Genomic DNA, 18,223 nt, shown 5'->3' with positions numbered 1-18,223 from the left:
GCTCTGCCCCACTCCTTGACAAAACCACTAAAAGCTCTGTGGCTGCCCCCACCTGCTTGCCATGGCCCGCCCCCAGCTTTGCAGCAACAGCCTAATTAGTGGACTTCAGGGAGAAATGTACTCTTGAGTGCAATAGTTTACAAGCTGTAATCATCAGGTCAAGTGTCAGTGGTGGCATCCAGAATTTTCTATCATTGAACAGCACTCAATACTAGGCTATTCTGGATACCACCCCTCACACTTGGCCTGACAAAGTTAGTAATGTGTGGTCACGAAACACATTGCTCTAGTGCAAATACATTTTATCTTTTTTTTTTTTTTTTTTTTCTTTTTTTCAAACTCAGCGCACATATAATCTCAGCTATTCGCGTAGCAGCTTATTTGCCGCACACTTGAGCAGAGAGGTGCTTTCATCATAGTTTGTAATACAGTATACCTTTTCTAAAATTAATTAATTAATCTTTATTTATACCTTTATAACGCAGTGGAAAAAACACCTCCCCATCCCGTCACTTAAAATGCCATAGCCTTGGCCTCGCTATAATATAATATATCCATCTCCATTCCTCCATCTAACATACTCCTCACTCCTACACATTCCCACACACATCTACTGCATTCATCACATCACAACCGTCTCCACTATTCTACAACATATCCATCTCTCCTCTCTCATCTAACATCCTTCGCACTTGTAATTTCAACTCCCACTCACATCTACCACATTCATCACTCGTTCCCCGTTTTATACATGCCTCCCTCCATCTCTACCAAGGGTATACCTCAGATTACTATGGTCAATTAATTAAACCCTGCCCCTCTATGTGGACTCCTCCAAATTTTCAACAAGATGATTCCACAAATTTTCCCCACAATCATACAATGTGTTCATCTTGTTAACCCATTCAATCAATGTTGGTGGGGTAGAGCCTTTCCAGCCCAAAGCTATCATAGATTTGGCTACAACTGTTCCAATTTCTTTTATAAGACAGCAACCCATGCTGTCATATCTATCAGCAAAACTGAGGATAGCTTCCGATGCTGTTAGCTTAAAACAACCTTTCAACAAGGTACTTGAAAAGTCTATTATTTCCTGCCAAAAAGGTTTAATAACAGGACAAGACCACCACATGTGCGTAGCTGTACCCCCTCCCTGACCACATCTCCAACATTTAGCCCCACTCTGAAAATATTGACAACGTATAGGTGTTAAGTACCATCTAGTGATAGCCTTGAACTGGACAAGCTGTAGCCCAGGATCCTGGACCTTCCAACTGTTTAACCAAATTGTGGGCCATTTTTCTTTAAGCAAAGGATCAAGCTCCCTCTCCCATTTGTTACAGTAGGAAGGGGGTGGAAGAGTGCAACACTCCGTATATCTCACAAAATCATAAAGCTTTGATAGTTTTTTTTCCAGGTCTATATTTAAAAATAGATGTTTTTCAAAGATGTTTAGTTCTTTCCTCACAGGTCCCCCATTAGACTCCATTTTCCGCAAATAACTACAAGCTTGTATTAATCCCCATGTATTCCCCTGTTTTGTTGTCTCCACAAGCCCAGTAATCCCTAAGGTCTTATCCCCCTTTAAGTGTATAATGCGGGTTTCCACACTTAGTTTATTTTTATAAAACCATTTCTTCTGCATAGCAGGGGGGAAATCTGGGTTCTCCCTCAGTGATGTAATTGGTGAGATACCTGTATTTTTCTGCCATTTGGAGATTATCCAATAAAGAGCCTTTAAAGTTGGTTTAGTTAAAGGATGGCTAGATATTTGGAAACATCTATAAATGTTCCCCGGAATCCATGTGAAAACAGTATCAAGGTTACACTCCTCCCCCTCCAACCATGGCCATACTTTTGATGGGTTTTTAGATGTAAAGGCCCCCGAGAGTTCCCTCTTTAAGTCCAGCATCCTGGCCAGCTGTACACTCAAACAATAGCGCCTAATGTCTGGTGCTGCCAATCCCCCTGCCTCTCTATCCCTTGTAAGAAGCTTATAATTAAGCCTGCGTTTGCAGTTACGCCAGATAAAATGTTGAAACATTTTATCTTTTGCCTTATATCTGAGGTAAGCCACTTCTTAAAGGGATACTGTAGGTGTGGGGGGAAATGAGTTGAACTTACCTGGGGCTTCTAACGGTCCCCCGCAGACATCCTGTGCCCGCGTAGCCACTCACCGATGCTCCAGCCCTGCCTCCGGTTCACTTCTGGAATTTCAGACTTTAAAGTCTGAAAACCACTGCGCCTGCGTTGCCGTGTCCTCGCTCCCGCTGATGTCACCAGGAGCATACTGCGCAGGCACAGACCATACTGGGCCTGCGCAGTATGCTCCTGGTGACATCAGTGGGATTGAGGACACGGCAGCACAGGTGCAGTGGTTTTCAGACTTTAAAGTCTGAAATTCCAGAAGTGAACCGGAGGCGGGGCCGGAACATCTGTGAGTGGCTGCACGGGCACAGGATGTCTGCGGGGGACCATTAGAAGCCTTGGGTAAGTTCAACTCATTTTCCCCCGACCCCCCCAGTGTCCCTTTAAATAACAACTGTAGTGAGAGGCATATGTAGGCTGCCATATGTATTTCCTTTTAAGCAATACCAGTTGCCTGGCTGTCCTGCTGATCCTCTGTTTCAAATACTTTTAACCATAGACGTTGATCAAGCATGCAGCATATCAGGTGTTTCTGACATTATTGTCAGAGCTGACTAAATTATCTACATGCTTGTTTCTGGTATTATTCAGACACTACTGTAGCCAATTAGACTAGCAGGGCTGCCAGGCAACTGGTATTGTTTAAAAGGAAATAAATATGGCAGCCTCCATATCGCTCTCACTACAGTTGTCCTTTAAACTTTAATTTAAAGGATTTTAATGTATTTTATCCTTCCTGCCCAAAATTGTACTCACAGATAGCCTCCGGGAAACAAGGTTTCCTTGTACCGCATAGCACATTGCACTTTGCCCCTGGTATGAATAAGCTGTGCATCCAGGGCTGTTTCGTGGGCAGTGCGGGCAGGGTGACCACCCTGGGCGCAGACCGGCAAGTAGAAGAAGGGGGGCGCAGGCAGAAGGACATAACCGCCCTGCAGCCAAATGGAAGATTACCAGCTCAATTACCTTCCTTGACTCCTCCTGGGCTGCATGTGTCAGACGTCAAGTCATCATCACATCACCACCGTGTGATGACACCTTATGTCCGGTACTGCAGGCTGTCAGTGCGCTGCGCCCATGGAGCAGTCGGCTCTCTTCGCCTGTGTGTTCTCCTGGTCCCTGCTTCCTCCTGGATGAGCGGCTGGTCACTAGTAATTATTCCCATCTACTTGTGACCTGTGGCTGTCCCTCGTTTCCACCATAGCGAATCCGCATGCGGCGCCGACATGCGGATTCGCTTGGTACATTGAAGTGGCCGGGGCTGTTTCCATATGTGCGGCGTGCGGGAGCGATTTGGCGGCGGGCCAAATCTGCACGACGGGACCCACAGAATTCGCCTGCGTCGGGAATCCATGCGAATCGCCGCTAATGTATTTAATAGGAAAAACGCATGCGTTTTTTACATGCGTTTTTACCCGCGATTCGCGTGCGATTTCGCACCTTTTTCAATGTTATTTTGCCCTGGCAGAGTCATGGTTAGTGCCATGCGAAATCGCGGGTAAAAACGCATGCGGAAACGCATCTGCATGCGTTTTTACAAGCGTCGGGATGCCGGCGAAATCGCGTCGCAACAGTGGAAACGGGCCCTTCACGAGTCCACAGGGGTGGAGAGGAAGGGGGTGCAATTTTAACACCCTTGCCCTGGGTGCAGTTTAGCCTAGAAACTGCCCTGCATGCATCCTCAGCATACATGCTGCAGCAGCTCACTTCCTGGAGAGCGGAGAAAGATAACAAGAGGTCACATGGCCACTCATTCATGTGTTTCTATCGTGTTTCTCTACGGAGCTGATGGAACTTTTTCTAATCACTTTTTTCAGGTTTCCTCATCACCAAAAGCCAATGACGGACTGCGTGTCGATATTCTGTCATGCAAAAAAGCAGATCCCAACGAAGTGTTAAAATACATTCTCCGTAGTGATGTTCCATTCTGAACACAAAGCACCTCATGCAGCCTCTAGGATTTAATTATTAATAATATACTTGTTTATAAAGTTTACAGTTTGACTGTTTGAAACCATAATCTATTAAGAAAATAAGCGTGTTTTGTTTTTCAACGTCTTTTCATGTTTTTTTATGTCAAATCTTTCTTAGTCTACATGAATAAATTTGTTAAATACATATTAGACTGAACTAAAAACAATAGAAATTTGTTGATACAATTCAGTTTCTTTTTCAAGTTAAAGATCATCGAATGATTATAAAACATTGCTCAGTAAACAAGTAGATTAAAACAGAGCTCTGCAATTTATTCTGTTCATCACCATGTTGTGCTCTATAAAGTTTTCAAGGTCTGAATCTCATGAAGCAGATGGCAGTCTGCAGATCATAACTCTTTTCCGCCACCTTGTGGCCATAAGCCAGCACTACATACATATACTGGTGAGATCAATTGTATTTTATAAGAGGGGCTCAGGCTTATAGCCATTTATCCATGTCCCCACATTGGCAGGTTTTAAATACCGACTTACACAAAGCTTAGTACTGTAGCAAGGAAGTAAGCTAAACCTTTTATGGTTGCTTCCTCTTAAATTGTATAATTTGTTATCCATTTGCATAGCCCACGATGCAAACAATGTCTACATGTTTTTTTGTTTTTTTGCGGGGGGGGGGGGCAATTGAACAGGAACTGTTGTAGGCGCACATTGCGCAGAATGTCACACTGTAATGTTAAACGCTCACAGAGCACACATTGCGTTGTGGTGTAATGTGCTGTGTTAGGTGACTGTAGAGCATGCAGTGCGTTGCAAATAACAATTGCCAACGTTATGTCTGCACATGCACCATAAAGTCAGCAGCAGCTGCAGTGATTACTATACTCAGTACCCACCCATTAGTTCAGTCTGCTAAAGTGCGCATGCGTCGCACATCTATAACATCGCTCTGCATAACACTTTTGTTACCTAACGCATTGTACCACAGCCTGCATTGTGCGACCAAGCGTTGCGTTATAGTTTTTTGCGTCTGTACATTGCATCACAAAGTGACATTCCACTGTGAAAGAAGCCTGAAAATTTCCCAAAAACATTTAACAAACTACTAATTAGGTCAACTTTAAAGTACACCTGTAATCAGCACAAAAACAGTTACATACTTACCTCAGTAGGGGAAAAACTCTGGATCCTCCAGAGGCTTGCCCTAACCCTGATAGAACCCTCCACTGCTCGCCAGGAACCTCTTTATCTTTGCAGCCACGCTCCCCTCTGTGTACAAGCCAGCCAACACTGCGCAGGTGCAATTGAGTTCATGCTATGCACTAGCACAATGCTGCTCCAGCACAGAGAAAAAAAGCAATGCACAAGCGGCCCCGTGTTACTGAACAGCTGCGGACTGTACTTCATGGCTGCCAAATGCAGCCACACTCGTACAAGGAGTAAAGCACAGCCAAAAGCAATCTTTGACATTAATCTCAAAGATTGTTTAGACTAGGGTCCAAGCGCAGGGGGACTTACTGAAGTAACATGCTTTTTTAACGTTGACTTCAGCCTTCAGTTGTTTTCACTTTATGCATCCGAGCAATGTTCACCTCCCATTCATTAGCTTATAACTTTATAACTACTTATCACAACGAACTGATCTATATCTTGTTTTTTCCTCCACCAATTAGGCTTTCTTTGGGTGGTAAATTTTGTTAAGAGCTACCTTACTGTAAATGCATTTTAACAGGAAGAATAAGAAAAAAACTTTAAAAATGCATTATTTCTCAGTTTTCGGCCATTATAGTTTTAAAATAATACATGCCTCCATAATTAAAACCCACGTATTGTATTTGTCCCGGTTATTACACCGTTTAAATTATGTCCCTATCACAATGTATGGCGACAATATTTTATTTGGAAATAAAAGTGCATGTTTTTTGTTTTGCAGCCATCACTATTTACAAGCTTATAATTAAAAATAATTCATCTTTACGTAGATATTTAAAAAGTTTAGACCCTCAGGTAAATATTTACTTTTTTTTAATTATTGTAATGTTTTTTTTTTTTATTATTAAACATTTTCTTTGGGTATTTTTGGGAGGGTGGGATGTAAATAGTATTTTTTTTATGTAAATATGTTTTTTTTTATTTTTATGTAGTTTTACTTTTTGGCCACAAGATGGCAACCTTAGGTTTGTTTACATGACGTCACTCTAAGGACGTAGGAGGCGGAAAAAGCGAGGCTTCCAAGAGAAGCGGTCGCTTTTTCTGCGGGGGAGAGGAATCATTGATCGGGCACCATGGCCCGATTCATTGATTTCTGGGCTAACGATCCGCGGCCGGGAGAGCACGTGCACGCGCGCAATCGGCCGCGGGAGCGCACATGACCTCTGGACGTAGCTAGTACATTCAGAAAGCTTAAATGGTTAAAGAGAGCCCAAGGTGGGCTCACAAAATGAAAAAAAACCCGCCGCTCCCGTGGGCCGCAAAGGCCCACTTTCACTTTCGTGACCTCTGGGACTCTGTCTCCCATAGAGTACAGGGAGGCGGGGGAGCGGCAGGAGGTGCCGCCAGGGAGAAAGAGCTGCCCAATGGCAGGTCAGGAAACCCTACAGGAACGCCGGGTGTTTTGAACAGGGAATTCCTCTCCCTTGTGTTTACAAATGTTGTCGCTAAACTCGGGAGGCTATAGTGCGTGGGGGGGGGGGGGGGGGGGGTGCATAGAGCCATGTCATTAGGCAGAGGACATGCCTCTGTGTCCCATCTGCCCCTCGAAGATCCACCTCGGGTTCTCTTTCAGACTGGGAACGCACTTTCCAGAGGTTTGCTGCGCTTTTGCACTGCCCTCCACTACCCCTGCGTGTATCATGATCCATGGGCTTGATTCACGAAGACAAATAGAACGCCTTATCAACGTTAACACGCCTTACCAGAGTAGCATAGCGAAATTATGCCCGCTAATTGGCAATGACAAGAGCTCCACTTGTCCTGCCCTGAGCCCCTGTGGGTTTGTTGCGCTCGCTATGCTACTCTGATAAGGCATGTTAACTTTGATAAGGTGTGTTAACTTTGATAAGGCATGCTATTTGTCTTAGTGAATTAAGCCCCATGTGCATTATGGGAAAATGCAGCAGATCCGGACCTTCCGTTTAGGTTTTGAAAACGGGTCCCTGCTAAAACGCAGACGGATCCGTTTTTTGTTTGGGTGAAGACGGCTGCTATTTTTAACATTGCCATCCGTGGCTCTGGTTTTGATCAGGTTTTAAAAATGGAGCCACGGATACATTTCCAGACCTAGTGTGAACGAGCCCTTAGGCATCCTTGCGGTGTTACAGTATGACACAAGCGAGGGTTGCTATATTTTGCCTCCTAACAGTAGATGATTCAGCTCAAGTCTGCTGGGTCATTAATATTCTTCAGCTCAGAAGGCAAAACACTCTCTGTGCGTTTCAATTTGAGAGACTAAATCGAAAAAGGGCAATTAAACAGTATAAAACCGTGATCTAAGGGCCAGTGCACACCAAAAAGCGCTAGCGTTATCGCAAACACTTAGCGCTTTTTGAAGTGATTTTCCTAGGCGATTCTAGGCATGTGCCTAGCGATTTTCTAGTCATGCCTAGTGATTTTTGGAGCGTTTTAGTGTAGCCTTTTTTATTTTTTGTTACAGTAGAGCTGTAACTGAACAGCTTCTGTAACAAAAACGCTTGGAAAATCGCTTTTCAGAGCGATTTTCCACTTTCCTATACTTAACATTGAGGCTGAATCGCCTCAGAAATCAGCAAAAATGCTGCAGGACCTGCTTTTGCATTTGGGAAAAAAAGCTCATCTCTGTTGTGCTCCATCCCATTCAAATACATTAGCCAAGTGCTTCAAAGTGATGGCGTTTTTAAAAGAGCTCAGAAGCACTCTTGGTGTGTACCAGCCCTTACTCAGACACTCCCTGTCTGGTGAGCAAATGTGGTATGCTACTAAGTTCCATTTCTTTTTTCTGTTTTACTCCAGTACAGTTAGTGTGTGGAAAAGTGCTCTGCACACGTTATGGTGTAACCCACGCAAAGGCAGCTGGATGACGTCTGGTGAATCAGACGATTGATCCAAGATGTTGGCAATGGCATGCTAGACAATTGATGATAATTGTAGCAGCCAACATTTTGGGATGGCTTTAACCCCTTTATCCAGGCGCAATCGACAAAAAAATGCCCATACACACTTGCAGTAATTGTCATCTAAAATCAAAAATGTATCATTCTTGATTGTTTTGATTGATTTTTTCCTTGTAGACATGCTGATGTATATCTGCGGAACAGCATGTTTTTCTCTAGAGACGCAAGGTTTTTCATCCTGCCTAAAATAGTAATGAGCAAAAATGGATTAAGATGAAATGAGGCCCTAGGAAAGATAGCAGTTTTTGCCCACCACTTATGGTCACCTGGCTTTTGTTTGGCGAGGGCTAGCATCCACCAAGTCCTTAGACTTCTTTCAGGCCCTATGCAACTGCCTTAAATTGCCTTGTGGATGATCCAGCTCTGGTAATGAGCAATAGGCATGGGTCGATGTCAAACGACCATTTCAAGGGCCCAAAGTTGCAATAGTGTACAGGCCTCACACACTTACATACATGCGACAGTACAGTCACGGTAAGCAATAAGCACAATCTCAGAATCTGCAGCACTTTTTTAATAACAGTTTGGATGCAAACCTATGAAGCCTGCTACATGACTCAGTAAATAGAGTAGATTTATCAGCAGCTGCAAAACTGGAGCACTGCATAGAAAGACCAATCATTTCTTAGCTGTTAAACAAAACAGGATTCCTACTGGCAGTTGTGGACAAATGCGCCACTTTTCTTTGCACTAGTCTTGAGAAAATCTGCCCCATAGGTGTTTATTTGCCTTTCAAGAATCGACTACAGTAGAATATCTTTATGATAAACTCAAAGGGACCAGAAAAAGTAGTTTACTATATCAGAACAGATCATACATTGTATATTTATACAGATGCATTAGCTTAGACCTGAGGACTAAAGGTGGCTACTAATGATCCAATCTTTTTCAACCAATCTTACATTTTCTACGTAATATAAGTGAACTGCCTAAAGCAGTGATCTGCAAACTTGGCTCTCCAGCTGTTAAGGAACTACAAATCTCACAATGCATTTGCCTTTATGAATCATGACTGGCTGTCAGACTCCTGCAATGCTTCATTGGACTTGTAGTTCCTTAACAGCTGGAGAGCCAAGTTTGCAGATCACTGGCCTAAAGTATCCATTCAATATATCCACTCAATTGACCCTTATACTACATAGTTTTGGTCAAATTGGATGAAAAAGATTGGATCATTAGTGGCCACCTTTAGTTTACCACATCCAAAGGTTTACTGTAACGAGACTCTACTGTATAAGTGATTGCTGTCCCTTCTGTTTTAAATTTTCTAATATGGAGGTACCAAGACAGCATCCTTATACAGATATAATGTTCTATCTACAAGCATGTAAAATGTATAATTTTGTATAATTTACTGATTTGCAACTAATCAGGTGCTGGTCTTCAGCAGGAAAAATTACATCTTTAATCTGATTGGTCAGTACAGTCAGCAATGGTACTTTCCTTTGCAGTGACACTGTGCCTTAAACTTTGACAAGTCCTGTAAAGATTTCCGATTACAGCTGTTTTTTAACTTGAAACTTCATACTAATGATATCGTCAATGCCAGCCAGCATCTCGTCATTCTCCTGCACAGAGGCCACTCCCTTTGGTGTTCCCGTCAGTATGAGGTCTCCTTCTTCTAAGGTGATTATCCTGCTGATGTAACTGATGAGGAACGGAATGGAGAAGATCATTGTAGATGTGTGTCCTTCCTGCCTAAGATCACTATTCACCTTCAGCCAGATCTTCACATTGTGGGGATCAGGAATGGTGTCTTTTGGTATGAAGTCACTGACAGGACAAGAAGTGTCAAATGCTTTAGCCAGAGTCCATGGAAGACCTTTCTGCTTACAGTGGTCCTGTACATCTCTGGCAGTCATGTCCAGGCATAGTGCATAGCCCTCGACATGCTCCATGGCAGACTGCTGGGCTATGTCTTTACCTCCTCGACCAATGACTACTCCCAGCTCCACTTCATGATGCAAGTTACTGCTGTAGTAAGGCATGAGAACAGGTGCCCCTTCCCGGACATAGGCCGAGGGAGATTTCAGAAATAGCACAGGCTCTGTGGGGACCGCGTTCTTCAGTTCCTTGGCATGCTCTGCGTAATTCCTTCCGACACAGATTATTTTTCTTCCCCACTCCCAGAACCGGCTCAGATTTTTAGGGGAGGCCATCTTTTTGCAAAAAATAGCTCTATAAGAAATCAGAATCCAAATAAATGTCAGCATTTCGGGCTAGTGTACAAAGACACCTACACAATTAACTTTTCTCCCAGGACATAATTTTTCATTTTAGCTACAATGTAACTTTTAGCAAAGAAAAGTCCTAAAAAAAAAAAAAAGTACTAATGCTATAATGAAACTGGTATACCGGTATTTGAAGAAGGGTTTGTGTAACGGACAGTGACAGTGTATGCACTGCCACCGCCCATGGCACAAACCCATTGTTCCATTCCCCGCTGCCGGTCACGGTCCAATTATTCGTCTACCTAGACCAGGCTTTCTCAACCAAGGTTCCCTGGAACCCCAGGGTTCCTTGAGGACTCTGCAGGGGTTCCTTGGCATTTTACCCCATCGTGGGGGAAGTATAATAGAGCACACTATAATAGGTGGTACTGTAACAAGAAGCACTGAATTAGGGGGGGTCAGGAGACAGTATAATGAGTGGCAGTGTAATAGGAGATAGTGAAATTAGCAGCCTAACCTATTTAAAGACCATGCCTCCTGAAAAAATAAATGTAGGGGTTCCTCGAGACCAAAACATTGTTTGCAGGGGTTCCTTGAGATCCAAAAGTTATTTACAGGGTTCCTCCAAGGTAAAAAGGTTGAGAAAGGCTGACCTAGACCATACATGTCAAACTCAGGCCCGTGGTCCAAATCTGGCCCTCAGAGCCATCACATTTGGCCCTGATGTGGTTTCCCCATTTTGCATTATGTGTGGCCCACTTCGGACTACCAGAGAACCTACATTGGAGGGTAAGCCCTAGATCACCAGGGAAGCCATATGGGGAGGTGGAAAGCACTAGGTACCAGGGAACTGTATAGATGAGGGCCACTAGACACCAATGAACTATATAGGGGATGGAAGGGGCTATTAGATACCAGGGAACCTTGTAAGGAAGAGATGTGGCCACTAGACATTGAGGCTGGCCCGTGACTTGGTCCCAGAGCTCAATTTTGGCCCACCTTGTATTTGACATCCCTGACCTAGATGAATGCGACTGCGCGGCCACGCACGTCCTAGCTTCCGCTCGCGTCTCCGGAAGCTTAATGCGCAGTACACGAAAACTTTGTACTGCACAGTAAGCTCCTGGAGACGCGAGCGGGAGCTAGGACGTGCACAGCCGTAGTTGTATTTGTCTAGTTAAAGGAATAATTGGACCGTGACCGGCGGCGGGGAACGGAAGATCGTAAAGGACAGCGTGGGACAGGACAGCTGCAGGGTGCCGGTAGAAGCCCCACGTAAGTGTCAGTTTTTGTTTTTTATAATATCCACATAGCTCACTGTAGTGATATACAGTAGAACGCAGTTAATTATTCAGGATGCCAATTTTTATATTAAATATCCTGGGTTGAGCATCAGCAATACGTCCTATAGCTATACAGTATATTGCTGCATTTTGGTATGTAGAGCCACCCTCCCACTGAGGCTTAAAGAGACTCCGTAACAAAAATTGCATCCTGTTTTTTATCATCCTACAAGTTCCAAAAGCTATTCTAATGTGTTCTGGCTTACTGCAACACTTTCTGCTATCACAGTCTCTGTAATAAATCAATGTATCTTTCCCCTGTCAGACTTGTCGGCCTGTGTCTGGAAGGCTGCCAAGTTCTTCAGTGTTGTGGTTCTGCTATGAACTCCCCCTTTCAGGCCCCTCTCTGCACACTGCCTGTGTGATATTTAGATTAGTGCAGCTTCTCTCTGCTCTCGTATCTTTTACAAGCTGGATAAAGTGTCCTCTGAGCTGGCTGGGCTTTCACATACTGAGGAAATGCAGACAAGGGCAAAGCTGTTTGGAGGAAGAAAAGAGCAGCCTAAAACTTCAGTGCATGAGAGCAGAAGGGGGAAAGAAACACACCAATGATCTCTTGAGATTCAAAAGGAAGGGTGTATACAGCCTGCTTGTGTATGGATGTATTTTCTATGTGTGGACATACTGTACATCAACATACTTCCTGTTTTGGTGGCCATTTTGTTTGTTTATAAACAAACTTTTTAAAACTGTTTTTAACCACTTTTAATGCGGCGGGGAGTGGCGAAATTGTGACAGAGGGTAATAGGAGATGTCCCCTAACGCACTGGTATGTTTACTTTTGTGCGATTTTAACAATACAGATTCTCTTTAAAGAGAATCTGTATTGTTAAAATCGCACAAAAGTAAACATACCAGTGCGTTAGGGGACATCTCCTATTACCCTCTGTCACAATTTCGCCGCTCCTTGCCACATTAAAAGTGGTTAAAAACAGTTTTAAAAAGTTTGTTTATAAACAAACAAAATGGCCACCAAAACAGGAAGTAGGTTGATGTACAGTATGTCCAGACATAGAAAATACATCCATACACAAGCAGGCTGTATACAGCATTCCTTTTGAATTTCAAGAGATCATTTGTGTGTTTCTTTCCCCCTGCAGCTATCTTCCACTGAAGTGTCAGGCTGTTTCTTCCTGCAGAGTGCAGACAGCTCTGCCTGTATGTAATTCCTCAGTATGTGAAAGCCCAGCCAGCTCAGGGGAGGATTTATCGAGCTTGTAAAAGATAAGAGAGAAGCTGCCCTAATCTAAATAGTGCAGAGAGGGTCCTGGAGGGGGGAGATGCATCACAGAACCACAACACTGAAGAACTTGGCAGCCTTCCAGACACAGGCTGACAAGTCTGACAAGAGAGAGATAAGTTGATTTATTACAGAGATGGTGATAGTAGAACGTGCTGCAGTAAGCCAGAACACATTAGAATAGCTTTTGGAACTTGTAGGATGATAAAAAACAGGATGCAATTTTTGTTACGGAGTCTCTTTAAGGTGCATACACACATCAGACTATAGTCTTTGGAAAATGAAAGATCACAGACCAATCTTACCACCCTTCATGTAGTATGAGAGCCATACTCTACACAGTCTATTCTATGGAGCTAAACTCCCCATCAGAAAAAAATCTTTGCAAGATGCTGCACACAAACATGCTGCACACACTCAGAAGATCAGTAGCTGCAAAAGATCTGTTCCTGCCAAAAATCCATTCCTGCAAATTGCAATGATAGTCTATGAGATCTGCAGATCATCATACACACATGATTTAACTGACATTCATCTGCAGATCAGAACCACCAGGATGGATTTTCAGATCTGCAAATGATTGTCTGATCTGCAGATGAATGTCATGCTACGTACACACATGCGACAACGATCGTTCGTTGAGGACGGCGAACGAACTTTTAATTGACGAAAGAACGACCGAAGCAAAGTTAGTTCTATAAAGTGTGTAACGATCACATCGTTAGAACGAACGTTACACCATTAATGCGCCTGCGCATAAAATTGTAAAGTTCCTTGGAGAAAAAGTGAAGTACGCATGTCCAGCCTGGTACGAACGATCGTTTCCAACGATGTACCACTTTTGCTAACGATCGTCGGTGGTAAAAATCCGCCAAGACAGAACTTTGTTTTGTAGCGATTTGCCTCGTTCGTCGTTTGCCTTAATAGTCGTTGGTTCGTTTTTTGTAACGATCGTCGTTGGTAAAGATCGGGGAACGATCGTTACAAACGACTATAGTCGCATGTGTGTACGCACCTTTAGTTAAATCATGTGTGTATGATGATCTGCAGATCTCATAGACTATCATTGCAATTTGCAGGAATGGATTTTTGGCAGGAACAGATCTTTTGCAGATACTGATCTTTTGTGTCTGTACAGCATCTGTATGTGCAGCATCTTGCAAAGATTTTTTTCTGATGGGGAGTTCAGCTCCATAGAATAGACTGTGGGTATGGCTCTCATACTACATGAAGGGTGGTAAGATTGGTCTGTGATCTTTCATTTTCCAAAGACTATAGTCTGATGTGTGTATGTGGCCTTAGTCTAGGCTGTTGATAGTTTCACTTACCTGGGGCTTCTACCAGTCCCCTGCAGCCGCCCTGTGCCTGCGCTGTCCTGGAACGATTCTTCTGTTCCCCGCAGTGGATAAGTGTGGATTTCCCCTGACTAGTCACTGCGCCTGCACAGCCCTGGCCACGCACCTCCTCGCTCACGTCACCTGGAAGCGTCCTGCGCATGCGTAAAATCTCATACTGCACATGTGCAAGACGGACCGCTACGAGAGTGTAAACGAGGATGCACATCGTGGCCAAGGCCGCATAGATGCAGTGGCCAGTGACTGGCCAGCCGGGAGGAAAACGAAACTTAGCCTCTGCGGGGGACCGGAGGATTGGTGAGTGACGGCGTGGGCTCAGGGCGGCTGCTGGGGGCTGGTACAAGCCCCAGGTAAGTGAAGCTTTTTTTTTAATTACTTTGGTTTAGGTCCACTTTAAAGGTGGCCATACATGGTACAATTTTTCATTTTTTTTCGATTAGATAATTTAGTTCAATTATTCCGTTAGATCGAATATAAAGATTTTTCCAGCATGTCTGATCTGATTTTCCTCGAAAAAACTGGATAATCGTTCGAATTTCTTGATTGAAAAAAAAATATTTTCAACTTTCATTCGATCATTTAGATTGAATAAACGGGAAAATCGAACGTTTTTATTGTACCATGTATGGCCACCATAAGGCTGAGCAAGCCTGGTGCAAACCTACCGGTAAGTAAAAAATAGATCAAACGTAGAGCAGCTGGCCAGATGACCCAGTCAGGTTTCAGTTGTTAAATGACACAACGATCAGCTACTCTAGGTTGGTAGGTAGGTAACTTCTGTTCTAGTTCCCTTTGGCTGCTTACTCAGGTTGCAAGGTTAGTGCTGCTGATGGGGATTATGGGGTTAATTTATGACCTGCATGAGTTTGCACATGCTCAGTAGCATTTGTATGCTATTCTGTAGAGATGGGAAGTTCGGATCTTTTCAATGATCCGGATGATTCGAATCGGATCATTGAAAAGATCCGGATCTTTGACCTGAATCTCGGATCATTATACAAGGGAAGCATTCGGGGGTGAAATGACTAGCAGGACAGGAGAAGGGGAGGGGGGTGGACACACAGAGAAGGGGAGAAGATGGACAGAGGGCAGGGAGTGGACAGAGAAGGGATGAGGGACGAGCAGAGAGCAGAAATGTTTGTTTGCACACAATACCCACATGCTGCAATTATATACTTTACATATATTTCACCTATATGTTCATCTGTACACTTTGAATGTAAAGTAGCACAGTGAAAGAAAGCATTCCCAGAAGATAAGTGCAGCTGTTTAGAGCAATGCAGGAGGATCATATTGCCTGCAAAGTTACTGAGCTGTGCTGAGCTGAGCCAAAAGCTTCCAATGTGTTCACTGTGCACAACTACGGAACAGACAGCCTGTAATGAGCAGCACATTATAGCCAGTATGTGTGCTCTACACATATCTGGCAGTGGCACTAATGTCCACTTTCTCTCATCTACCTGTCCCTGGCTCCCCTCCAACAGAGCGATCCATCTCTGCTCTGCTTCCAGGACCCCTCTGCCCGCTGAGGGGGCGTGTCGCTCCTGGCCCTGCCCCTTTGCGATCCGAATCACTCATTTTGATGATTCGACTCACAAAAGAGATTCGGATCAAAGATCCGAATTGTTCATGAACCAGACAACACTACTATTCTGTAGAGATGGGAAGTTCGGATCTTTTCAATGATCCGGATGATTCGAATCGGATCATTGAAAAGATCCGGATCTTTGATCCGAATCTCGGATCATTTTACTACCGAAGCATTCGGGGTGAGATGACTAGCAGGACAGGTCTTTCCCTGCTGTGGACAGGAGAAGGGGAGGGAGTGGACACACAGAGAAGGGGAGAAGATGGACAGAGGGCAGGGAGTGGACAGAGAAGGGAGGAGGGACGAGCAGAGAGCAGAAATGTTTGTGCACACAATACCCACATGCTGCAATCATATGCTTTACATGTATTTATTTCACCTATATGCTCATCTGTGTACGTTCCATGCAAACGTCACACAGTGAAGGAAAGCATTCCCAGAAGTGAAGTGCAGCTGTTTAGTGCCGAGAGCAGGAGGATCATATTGCCCTGCAATCACAGTGCCTGCAAAGTTACTGAGCTGTGCTGAGCCAAAAGCTTCAAATGTGTTCACTGTGCAGCACTACGGAACAGCCAGCCTATAATGAGAAGCACGTTTCAGCCAGTATGTGTGCTCTACACATATCTGGCAGTGGCACCCATGTCCCCTCTCTCTTATCTACCTGCTGTCCCTGCAAGGCTGCCTCCCATCCAACAGAGCGATCCCTGCTTCCAGGACCCCGCTGCCCGCTGAGAGGGGGCGTGTCGCTCCTGGCCCCGCCCCTTTTGCGATCCGAATCGTTCATTTTGATGATTCGGATGATCGACTCATTAAATAGATTCGGATCAAAGATCCGAATCGTTCATGATCCGGACAACATTACTATTCTGTCGGGAATGCTAAAATGTTGGAACACGGTGGCAGCAGTAGCAGCTACAGCCGAGTATTGGAATAACCTGCAAACAACACGCAGCGCAGATTACAGAGTCCAGCATGCAGCCTTGCACTAACTGCTGTGTAGGCAGCAGAGCTCACAATCAAACGCTCTATATTCCCCCAGACTTCACTCTGTGACACACTCACCTTCCAATCCGCGTGGACTACTGGACTGGACAAACAGGAAGTGAATCAGCCAGAGGGGAGAAGAGCCGTACATCAAACCATCTCCTCTCCATAAATATAGTTTATTATTAACAGGTTATAGCTGACTTTAAATCATAAATATTAGTGAACATCCAGGCACGGTTATAATCTCTTTATTATACAGAGTGCGTTATGGGTTGACTGTCATTTAGTTTCATCCCCTGTCATTTTTGCTACATGGTACAGACCAGAAAGGCACTGTAGTGTGCAGAAGTGCTGGACTGTTCCTGCAGTCACAGTCAGTGTGATTGAGAGAGTTTTCATTACATCACTAAAGCCTATGTTATAGTTTCTTCAGTTTCTTCATGTTCTGCTTTCTGTACCATACTTTTATGATAATATATAATTATTTCAACTAGTAAAAAAAATATGTTATGCTAGGTTTATAGTGGATGTTGCACTCCCTGTAAGGCCTCTTTCACAATAGGACATTGCGTTTTGATGCGACATTAAAGTCGCAACACAAATTACAACGCAATGTCCTCAAAAATGTGCATCGCAACTTGATGCCCTGTTATCGTCGCATACAGTAGAGTATACAGGTAATGAAAAGTATGCATTACTGAGCATGTGCAAACAGTCCAACGCAGCTAATAACGTGTACAACGCACAGCATGCAGCACTTTCTAATAACGCTACACTTTACACACAACGCAACGTGTGCACTGTGAATGTCACACAGACTTAGTATTGCTGTGCGACTTTTTGTGGGCATTGCGTTGCGACTTTAACGTCACATCAAAACGCAACATCCTACTGTGAAAGAGGCCTAGTCCGTGCGTTGCATTGCATACAGTCAATGAAAAGTATGGTGAGGCCCCATTCACTCCTAAAAACGCAAGCGTTTTGCGTTTTTGTGTGCTGTGTTTTTTCCCCTCCTGGCGCTCCACTGTGCGCTGCGTTTTTGTAAAAAGTGTTTTTCTAAGTGCTTTTTTTCAGAGCAGCTTTGTAATTCACTCCCTGACGCAAGTCAGGAAGTGAACTCTTTGACAAGGAAAATAATAAATACAATGTATTTATTCTTAAAAGTGCAAACACAATCGCTGCACAAAGAGATTTTGTGAGCGTTTTTCCTACACCTTCCATTATAACAAAAACACCTCAAAAATGGTACAGGCAGCGCTTTGCTGAGCAGATCGGAAATTAACCTCTTAGCTGTGAACGCTCTCATAGGGAA

At 44.0% G+C, this 18,223-nt stretch overlaps 2 protein-coding genes across 4 annotated transcripts in view; one reads left to right on the top strand and one right to left on the bottom strand.

Annotated features, from left to right (window-relative positions):
- MEIOB (meiosis specific with OB-fold) overlaps positions 1–4,266 on the top strand; it is a 60,168-nt gene extending 55,902 nt beyond the window's left edge. For all 3 annotated transcript variants that reach the window (XM_068246710.1, XM_068246708.1, XM_068246707.1), the window contains one exon: positions 3,966–4,266. In XM_068246710.1, coding sequence (XP_068102811.1) covers positions 3,966–4,079 — 114 coding nt within the window. In that variant the 3' untranslated portion in view covers positions 4,080–4,266. The remainder of the gene's footprint in view (positions 1–3,965) is intronic.
- Positions 4,267–9,004: 4,738 nt separating this feature from the next.
- Positions 9,005–17,021, bottom strand: FAHD1 (fumarylacetoacetate hydrolase domain containing 1). Its single transcript, XM_068246706.1, has 2 exons — positions 16,987–17,021; positions 9,005–10,405 (listed from the first exon to the last, which is right to left on the bottom strand). Exon 2 carries the CDS (start codon positions 10,384–10,386, stop codon positions 9,724–9,726), a length of 663 nt encoding a protein of 220 aa, XP_068102807.1. The 5' UTR covers positions 10,387–10,405; positions 16,987–17,021; the 3' UTR covers positions 9,005–9,723.
- Between the last annotated feature and the right edge of the window lie 1,202 nt (positions 17,022–18,223).

This window comes from Hyperolius riggenbachi, chromosome 7 (genome assembly GCF_040937935.1).
Source record: "Hyperolius riggenbachi isolate aHypRig1 chromosome 7, aHypRig1.pri, whole genome shotgun sequence".
In the NCBI taxonomy this organism is placed as follows: domain Eukaryota; kingdom Metazoa; phylum Chordata; class Amphibia; order Anura; family Hyperoliidae; genus Hyperolius; species Hyperolius riggenbachi.
This window is presented reverse-complemented; position numbering and strand designations above follow the sequence as displayed.

Bases quoted from the DNA above. Each gene is read 5' to 3' on its own strand.
- FAHD1 (XM_068246706.1), bottom strand. From the start codon at position 10,386: ATGGCCTCCCCTAAAAATCTGAGCCGGTTCTGGGAGTGGGGAAGAAAA.